Here is a 10,604-nt window from a genome sequence, read left to right on the forward strand (position 1 = left end):
TTGTTTTTGTTTGGTACATGCATAGTTTGTCTGGTTCTAATATTTAGAAAATATTTGCGACCTTATTAATCAGAATATTTGTAGTGTTGATCTCCTGGATGTATTAGACTCCTGTTAGCCTTCACTGTTGGTATTAGTTACAGAATTGTAAGCTTTTCAATTAAAAGTATCATTACTTGTTGATCAGGTTAACATGTGGGCTTTTCTGAACTAAAAATTATTATTATTTTTTTTTTTTTTGTGAAATATCTCAAATTTTGTAGTTATTTTAAGTATTGTTGAAATTTAAATGAGATCCACGTTTTACAAAATGATTACATATTTGTTCGGCACATTATCATATATGGTGATTCCAAAGAAATTTGCTAAACTGAATTTTTAACTCTTTGTAGACTATAATTAAAGTTAGTTTAAATTTAAGTCATGTGAATTTACATTATGAAATTTTTATGGGATACTAAATAACAAATCTTTGATGTATAATATTTAAATACATATTAGACTCTTTAGAAAAGAATCAAATGTTTTGTTTTTTTTTTAAATTACCGTTATAGGTACTTTGGCAAATGGCATATTCCATGGCATGCAACTCTATCTATTTTGGTTTAAAGTTTTCCCAGAATTCAAAATTATTACTGTATCTATTCTGGAATAAGCCTATGTCTGGTAATAAGCCTATTCATGCTTATTGCGGTTTGATAAATTTTGCTTGCAAATGCTATTTCATGTCTTGCAATAAGTCTATCCCCTATATTGTCCTGCAATAAGTCCATCCCTACATTGCCCTGCAATAAGTCCACCCTTATATTGTCTTGCAATAAGTCCATCCCTATATTGTCTTGCAATAAGTCCACCCCTATATTGTCTTGCAATAAGTCCACCCCTATATTGTCCTGCAATAAGTCCACCCCTATATTCAAATATTTGTTGGTCCCTTGAACTTATTACAGGATATATATGTACATATCTATTGTTTTAGTTTGCTTGCTTATAGTCGCTTGAACCACTGCTCTACTGGTGTGCTCTGTTCACCTTCTTAGGCTAGTGACTACAGCGACTCTCCTCCGATGGGTTTAGAGGGTAGTGCCGTGGGTGTCCCCACAGGCCGAGCTTTACGGACGGGGCGTAATTCTACCGTTTACAACGACGCCAAGCGGGGATCTAGACCAGGCAGCTCAGGAATGCTTAAGTCTAAGTCTTCCTCGAGTATCAGGTATAAGTCTGTAGATAACACAGTAAGGTTTTAAACATAAGTTTATATAAGTGTACTGAAGTTGAAGTTTAGATTTTGTGTTCAAGTTTTGTACAGTTTCATTTTGCCTTCAAGCATATTAATTTTATATTGTCATAATTTAGATATACACTGTACAAATTCATTATGTCCTCAAACACTGACATTGTCACCAAATTTCATATCAAGTTTATTTTGTCCTTAATTATGATCTAACATTGTCATCAAGTTTTATATCAAGTTTATTTTGTCCTGAAGTTTAAATGTAGTTTGACTTATCATTGTATAACATTTATAGATTAAAGTCACATGTAAGGTGTCCAAAGGTGTTGTCTTCAATTGTTAATACAACAGTTGTATTTAAGTGTAAGGTTTTAATTAATATTGTTGTTAAGTGTCAATTTTAAGTTAATATTGTTTGAAAGTGTCAGTTTTAAGTTAATGTTGTCTTCAAGTGTCAATTTTAAGTTAATAATGTCTTCAAGTGTAGATTTTTAGCTCACCTGGCCCGAAGGGCCGGTGAGCTTATGGCATGGCGCAGCGTCCGTCGTCCGTCCGTCGTCCGTCCGTCAACTTTTCCTTTAAATCGCTACTAGTCCTAAACTACTCAGTGGATTTTGACCAAATTTGGTCTGAAGCATCCTTGGGTGAAGGGGAACCAATTTTGTATAAACGGTGGGTCTGGCCCCCCAGGGGCCTTAGGGGCGGGGCCCAATAGGGGAAATATAGCAAATTATTTAAAATCCTTCTTCTTCTGTAGAAATGAAGGGATTTGATTCATATTTGGTCTGAAGCATCCTTGGGTGAAGGGGAACCAATTTTGTATAAACGGTGGGTCTGGCCCCCCAGGGGTCTTAGGGGCGGGGTCCAATAGGGGAAATATAACAAATTCTTTAAAATCCTTCTTCTTCTGTAGAAATGAAGGGATTTGATTCATATTTGGTCTGAAGCATCCTTGGGTGAAGGGGAACCAATTTTGTATAAACGGTGGGTCTGGCCCCCCAGGGGCCTTAGGGGCGGGGCCCAATAGGGAAATATAGCAAATTCTTCAAAATCCTTCTTCTTCTGTAGAAATGAAGGGATTTGATTCATATTTGGTCTGAAGCCTCCTTGGGTGAAGGGGAACCAATTTTGTATAAACAGTGGGTCTGGCCCCCCAGGGGCCTTAGGGGCGGGGCCCGATAGGAGAAATATAGCAAATTCTTTAAAATCCTTCTTCTTCTGTAGAAATGAAGGGATTTGATTCATATTTGGTTTGAAGCATCCTTGGGTGAAGGGGAACCAATTTTTTATAAACGGTGGGTCTGGCCCCCCAGGGGCCTGGGGGTGGGGCCCAATAGGGGAATATTGCATATTCTTTAAAATCCTTCTTCTTCTGCAGGAATAAAGGGATTTGATCCATGTTTGGTCTGAAGCATTCTTGGGTGAAGGGGAACCAATTTTGTATAAACGGTGGGTCTGGCCTCCTAGGGGCCTGAGGGGCGGGGCCCAATAGGGGAAATATAGCAAATTCTTTGAAATCCTTCTTCTTCTGTAGGAATGAAGGGATTTGATTCATATTTGGTTTGAAGCATCCTTGGGTGAAGGGGAACCAATTTTGTATAAACGGTGGGTCTGGCCCCCCAGGGGCCTGGGGGGTGGGGCCCAATAGGGGAATATTGCATATTCTTTAAAATCCTTCTTCTTCTGTAGGAATAAAGGGATTTGATCCATATTTGGTCTGAAACATCCTTGGGTGAAGGGGAACCAATTTTGTATAAACGGTGGGTCTGGCCCCCCAGGGGTCTTAGGGGCGGGGCCCAATAGGGGAAATATAGCAAATTCTTTAAAATCCTTCTTCTTCTGTAGAAATGAAGGGATTTGATTCATATTTGGTCTGAAGCATCCTTGGGTGAAGGGGAACCAATTTTGTATAAACGGTGGGTTTGGCCCCCCAGGGGCCTTAGGGGCGGGGCCCAATAGGGGAAATATAGCAAATTCTTCAAAATCCTTCTTCTTCTGTAGAAATGAAGGGATTTGATTCATATTTGGTCTGAAGCCTCCTTGGGTGAAGGGGAACCAATTTTGTATAAACAGTGGGTCTTGCCCCCCCCAGGGGCCTTAGGGGCGGGGCCCGATAGGAGAAATATAGCAAATTCTTTAAAATCTTCTTCTTCTGTAGAAATGAAGGGATTTGATTCATATTTGGTTTGAAGCATCCTTGTGTGTAGGGGAACCAATTTTGTATAAACGGTGGGTCTGGCCCCCCAGGGGCCTGGGGGGTGGGGCCCAATAGGGGAATATTGCATATTCTTTAAAATCCTTCTTCTTCCATGTTTGGTCTGAAGCATTCTTGGGTGAAGGGGAACCAATTTTGTATAAACGGTGGGTCTGGCCTCCTAGGGGCCTGAGGGGCGGGGCCCAAAAGGGGAAATATAGCAAATTCTTTGAAATCCTTCTTCTTCTGTAGGAATAAAAGGATTTGATCCATATTTGGTCTGAAACATCCTTGGGTGAAGGGGAACCAATTTTGTATAAACGGTGGGTCTGGCCCCCCAGGGGCCATAGGGGTGGGGCCCAATAGGGGAATATTGCATATTCTTTAAAATCCTTCTTCTTCTGCAGGAATAAAGGGATTTGATCCATGTTTGGTCTGAAGCATCCTTGGGTGAAGGGGAACCAATTTTGTATAAACGGTGGGTCTGGCCTCCCAGGGGCCTGGGGGGTGGGGCCCAATGGGGGAATATAGCATATTCTTTAAAATCCTTCTTCTTCTGCAGGAATAAAGGGATTTGATCCATGTTTGGTCTGAAGCATCCTGGGGTGAAGGGGAACCAATTTTGTATAAACGATGGGTCGGCCTCCCAGGGGCCTGAGGGGCGGGGCCCAATAGGGGAAATATAGCAAATTCTTTGAAATCCTTCTTCTTCCGTAGGAATAAAGGGATTTGATCCATATTTGGTCTGAAACATCCTTGGGTGAAGGGAAATCAATTTTGTATAAATGGTTGGTCTGGCCCCCAGGGGCCTTAGGGGTGGGGCCCAATAGGGGAAATAGGGTTAATCCTTTAAATCGCTACTAGTCATAAAGTTATAAATGAATTTGAACCAAATTTGGTCAGTAACATTCTTGGGAGAAGGGGAACAGAGTTTGTATACATTTTTACTCTGAACCCCCAGGGGCCTGAGGGGCGGAGCCAAATAGGGGAAATAGAGATTAGTCTTTAAATCGCTACTGGTCATAAAATTTTTCATGGATTTTAATTAGATTTGGTCAGGAACATCCTTGGGGGAAGGGGAACCGAGTTTGTATAAATTTTTACTCTGAACCCTCAGGGGCCTGAGGGGCGGGGCCAAATAGGGAAAATAGGGTTAATCCTTTAAATCCCTACTAGTCATAAAGTTATGAATGAATTTGAACCAAATTTGGTCAGGAACATCATTGGGAGAAGGGGAACAGAGTTTGTATAAATTTTTACTCTGAATCCCCAGGGGCCTGAGGGGCGGGGCCAAATAGAGGAAATAGGGTTAATCATTTAAATCGCTACTAGTCATAAAGTTATGGATGAATTTGAACAGGAACATCCTTGGGAGAAGGGGGAACAGAGTTTGTATAAATTTTTACTCTGAACCCCCAGGGGCCTGAGGGGCGGGGCCAAATAGGGGAATAGAGATTAGTCTTTAAATTGCTACAAGTCATAAAGTTATGAATGAATTAGAACCATATTTGGTCAGGAACATCCTTGGGGGGGGGAGGGGAACAGAGTTTGTATAAATTTTACTCTGAACACCCAGGGGCCTGAGGGGCGGAGTCTAAGAAGCCCAAGGGTCTTTCCCCAGCCTAAGGGACTTAGTTTCTTCAAACACAATTAGGTTGTAAAAATAATCCATAGGGTCTTTCAGTCCCTTAGAGAGTATGTGTATGAATAAATTGAACATGAACATTCTTTTGACATTTGGTCAAATCCAACCAGGTGAGCGATACAGGCCCCATGGGCCTCTTGTTAGTTAATGTTGTCTTTAAGTGTTGATTTTAAGTTTAAAATGTCTTCAAGTGTCAATATTAAGTTAATAATGTCTTCAAGTGTCAATTTTAAGTTAACAATGTCTTCAAGTGTTAATTTTAAGTTAATGCTGTCTTTAAGTGTCAATTTTAAGTTAATGTTGTCTTCAAGTGTCAATTTTAAGTTAATGTTGTCTTCAAGTGTTAATTTTAAGTTAATAATGTCTTCAAGTGTCAATTTTAAGTTAATGATGTCTTCAAATGTCAATTTTGAAATTAATGTTGTCTTCAAGTGTCAATTTTAAATCAATGTTGTCTTCAAGTGTCAATTTCCAGTTAATATTACCTTCAAGGTGTCGATTTGAAGTTCATGTTGTCTTCAAGGTGTTGGGCATCTTAATAATTACTCTTTCTATCCATCAAGGTTGGACAGTCAATTTAATTACATGTATCATTCATAATTATTGCCATATCATAATGTGAATAAAAAGCTTATAATGATCTCATAATTTGAGATCTAAGATACCATCTCTATTAAGATACCATCTCTATTAAGAGACCACATCCATTAAGAGACCGTTTTTCAATTTCACTTCAGTGGCCTCCTAATACCTAGATTTGACTCTATATATTCTATGAATTGCTGTGATCTATCTTACTGTGGTAATCTGTACATGTTTGACTTCTGTATTTTCTTGTATGATCAGTAAATTTTGCTGTTTTAACCTCTGTGTGTTTCCCCTGTATGTAACCTTAATGCTGTAATCATACTGTCAATTTTTACTACTAACCCTTTACTAACATAAAGAGTTCAAAATAATGGAACAAACAAAAATGATGAAAACTACTTGTAAAAGAATTGATAATAAATAGCTATATTTATACAGTACTGCAATAACCTCAGGCCTAGCAATAAACCCATCCTTATTCATTGAGGTTTGTGTGTTGTGATATCTGGCTTATTTCCATATAAATATGCCATATCATTTAATCAGTTAGTAGAAAATGTAGAGATTAGCCCATGCCTAGTAATAAGCCCATTAATGTTTTTTAAGTGTGCTGACTGGTACATCCCATAGTCTGAAAGTTTAGTATCATATCTATCCTCAAATTAGTTGGATGGTTAAAAAAAGTACTTTCAATTTCAAATAATGAATTAATATTAATTAAAATGAATATAATTATTAAAAATACGCTAAATTGGTTCACTAACGTACATTTCATCTTCTTTATTTTCAGAGTCGCGGGGGGCGGTTCTAGATCGCCAGGCATCGGAATGCACAGTCCATCTATGCCTTCCGGCTTCACAGGTGGAATTTCACGGGAAAATGAGTCCGGATATTACAGTAGCAGTTCAGAAAATGAGGTTCATAGTCAGTATGGAGTAAAACAAAATGTGTCTCGATTCTGCCATGAATGCGGAACCAAGTATCCTGTTAGTCATGCCAAGTTCTGTTGTGAGTGTGGTATCAAACGATTTGTCATATCCTGATAAAACATGCCAATGTTACTGTTTTAGGTATTTAATTTACCTCATACAGCATTGTTGTTGTTACTGACTTTTCATGTTGATGTTTTTTCTTAGACTACTTATCTATTTCATTCAATGAAATCTGATAAATTAAAAGTACAGTATATATCACTGCAATTGGCGATATATCGTAAATGTGCTAAAATTTACTGTATTTACGTATCCTCAAATAGTACCCTGTGTACAAATAAGTCCCATCTTCATTTATGCAGATGCAGTCAATGATTTTTAAATCATAGTTATCTAAAATTGGTTCAAAATTACACAAATAAGCACTCCCCAAACTTAATACTTCTATTTTTTTTTTTTTTTTTTTGGGGGGGGGGGGGGGGGGGTGAGGGAGGTGGTCATGAGGGTATATTGATATACTGCAGGATATATACAGTGCCTATTTTTAGTTTGAAATTGTCTTGTTATTAGTTAAACAATATCTTCTCAGTGATAATGATAATATACATGTCAAACCTGCATGATTGTGGAATTAGAATGACAAAGTCAAAATTGAATCCTCTTAGATGAAGCCGGATTCAAAATTTAACCCCTTCTTGACAAATTTCTGGATCGGAACCATCCACCTCTGTTGAGAACAAATCATTATACTAGGAAATGTCTCCACTCAACTTCATTTAGGAAATTTGTTCATCTCGTTTTTAGGTTACCACCTTTTCTGTGTGTTCATAATACAGCTGATTAAAGCTCACTGTCAAATTATCATAATGTGTTAGGTTCTTGAAGTGTATAAATTTACTGTAATTATCTTGCAATAAGCCCACGCCTGCTAATAAGCCAAGTCATGTCTATTGCAGTATTCGATAAAATATTGTAAAAGTAAAAGTCAGTGAATTTTAAAGTCAAACAGCTACCTCCACCTAATTCCATTGCCCTGCAATAAGCCTGCGGCATCTTACTTTGAGTCCAAGTTTCTATGTGTTGGCCCCATGGGCTTATGTCAGGATGAATATGGTATGTTACAATATGTAGATTGTGTAAATTGATGACATACTTGCCCATGACTGTAGTTACGAGGATTTTTGAAGATTTTCCTTAAATGTTGTAAGTAGTCCAGATGTAATAATTATTGGAATTTTAGGCTATGAAATTCAAAAATTGATATTTTATCAAGTTTTTCAATGGAATTTATTGAAATTTCACATACATGTAGAGAATTATTTGCTCATTCATCTGATAATATTAGTGGGATTTTCCGTAGCTGAATTCAAGAGATATTGGATGTTACAGTTTTTAAAAAATCAGCAATTTTTATATAATAATCAAGTAAGAATACATAACAAAATGATGTCACACTTTTGTAGCATTGCATTTACTCATATATTTTAGGAAAATTAAGTAGTTGAAAAGTATGTAAAAAAATCAGGTGAATGAACTAACAATTATCTACGAGTGTATGAAATTTCAAGAGAATGCATTGAAAACGAAAGTCATAAAAAGTCATTGACAATTTGTCAAAATGCATGAAATATATATAGTAATAATATTATGTGACCGAATACTTTTGGCACATTACGTTATGTATACGTTGTATATAAACAGCTCTGTCAGTTAGAGGGTGATGGAGATAAAGATTGCCCTGTTAATTAATTATCTAGAATATTTCTAATTGTTAGACAATTACCAGTTAATTACTAGTTATTAAAGTTAAATTATTCCGTCCAGGCATTTGTTGTCAGACTTTCAGATATTTACATATGACAGTGACTATGATAAGTTACATAAATTTAACTTTAATGTGCTGTTTTGGAATGAATTCATAAAATATTTGTAATTATTGAAGAAAAGAATTATCTCCCCTTAAGCTTATTTATATTAAACTTGTTGATGGTGTTGTTGCTAGAGATGGAATTACTTTGGGTATCCATAGATTTTGTTTTGCCTTTTACTTAGGATATAAGCATTGATGAACCTTTCTGATGAACTTTTCCAACATATTTGTGGATAAACATTGTGAAACTTTCTGTAGTATTTATTCACAACATATTTATGGATAAAAATTAATATTTTGTATGACTCATTTTCTGTACTGTTGCTGTGTGTCTGCTCTGTTGTTGAAAGCAAATCCCAAAAATTTACACCTGCAAAAATAACATATTATATGGTAATTAATGTGCATTAATATATTCATAATCCACAGTAATAGGAATACAAGCTTTGAGTATCATTTATTTAATGACATTTCTACATGATTGTCCAAAGTGTATTCATATGTATTGACTGAATGAAGAGCGTGTTTTGTATTGTATTTACAGAAAGATTAGATTAGTCACATAAACTTTTGAGAAGAGAGTGTCAGATGTATATCCGGTTGTTAAGTATAAATATATGTATTGCTTGTACTACTGTCTGTACTTGAATATTATGTTAAGTTATTTAATCTCTTAAGTATATTGTTTTGAAAATACATTTATCAGGATGGCTTGAATCCCATTTCTTCATCTGATCTATTTTTTCTTTGTCAACTCTGCTTTAAAAAAGAAAATGTTATAATTCCGTTATAAAATAATTAGATGTAAATGTAAACTTTATTTATTTTATAACAATTGCAAAACTAATTATACCAACTTATATCAACTACTCTTGTTGGCCGGGATGGAAGCGTGTAAAGGGTCTTACCTTGGACACTGGTGTGCCTAGGGAAAACCCATGTGGTCGGGCATGTGACCCCATACATTTTCACGTCAGAACCCAGATGCTTAGGTGAAAGTCAAACATGTTTCTACTGTGCTACCTGACCTCAACATTTATATAACCAATTAATCTTAATATACATTCATCATAAAGAGCTCTAAGCTTTAACTTTCCTGTGTAAGCTAGCACAAAATTATCTGTAAAAGAAATGTTACTCTAAAAATTAAAAACTAATTTGTAAATTTATAACAGATTAATATAATCCAGTTCCAAACAACTGAAGAAAATTAGCAATAAAAGTTTAACAGATTATGATAATTTATAACTATTACGTCTTTTAATAATTCATTATTTAACAACACTATTTTATGCCTTTATGTTCACTTTGTTGGTATCACAGGGATTTGGTTCAAATTCTAAACCATTCGTAGGTTTTTTTCATACAGATATGTATATACAGACCTTTTTGAATGGAAATTTGTACAAATTAAAATCCCTGTGCTTGGCATATGATATTTCAAATAATATGATATTTTCTGATGCACTGAATTTATATATTAGTATTCAGACAATTTTCTCATTTTAAATTTAAATAAACTTAGACTAGCATTTTAATGTGTATATGAATAATTTATAAAATTTTAAATTGATAAAAAATGTAAACTTAGAGCACATTTTGTAAATTGTAACTTAACTTGTATAGGGGGATGAAATGTATGAATCAACACTATTAAAGGTGTTGTTCATGTCTTTGAATTTAAAATTAATGTATATATTAACATATTTTATCTACTGGTGATCAGAATAATAAATACATTATGCAATATGAATATTGACCGTCCACTTAAATTGATTTTTACAAACTAGTCATTATACTTCAGTAGAGATCTGATAGCTGTGATAGACAGGAACTGAAAAACATTTTTTTTCTTTTGAAATTTTCTTTATACAGTAGAATATATTTATATCCATTTGTGCTCAAATATTGATTTATCTCGGTCCAAGGGTGGCAATAAAATAGTTGTGTCAAAATTTGATAAAATGAAATGAACTTTTATCATTTTTGAAATCTTCAATTGCAGTTAATTACTTCTGTTGTGTGTTATGAGTCGGAAAGACATTTTAATATAACATTATTCTAATTATGGTGTCACTATTCTCAAAATGAAGAGACAAAATCTATCAAGGGGCACTGCCCAAAAATTACCATGTCTTCAT

General features: G+C 35.4%; 1 protein-coding gene across 1 annotated transcript in view; it reads left to right on the forward strand.

Annotated features, from left to right (window-relative positions):
- LOC117316139 (zinc finger C2HC domain-containing protein 1A-like) overlaps window positions 1–7,064 on the forward strand; it is a 29,368-nt gene extending 22,304 nt beyond the window's left edge. The window contains exons 8-9 of the mRNA XM_033870643.1: window positions 1,041–1,213; window positions 6,452–7,064. Coding sequence (XP_033726534.1) covers window positions 1,041–1,213; window positions 6,452–6,704 — 426 coding nt within the window. The 3' untranslated portion in view covers window positions 6,705–7,064. The remainder of the gene's footprint in view (window positions 1–1,040; window positions 1,214–6,451) is intronic.
- The last annotated feature ends 3,540 nt before the right edge of the window (window positions 7,065–10,604 follow it).

This window comes from Pecten maximus, chromosome 18 (assembly GCF_902652985.1).
Source record: "Pecten maximus chromosome 18, xPecMax1.1, whole genome shotgun sequence".
NCBI classification, from domain to species: Eukaryota; Metazoa; Mollusca; class Bivalvia; order Pectinida; family Pectinidae; genus Pecten; species Pecten maximus.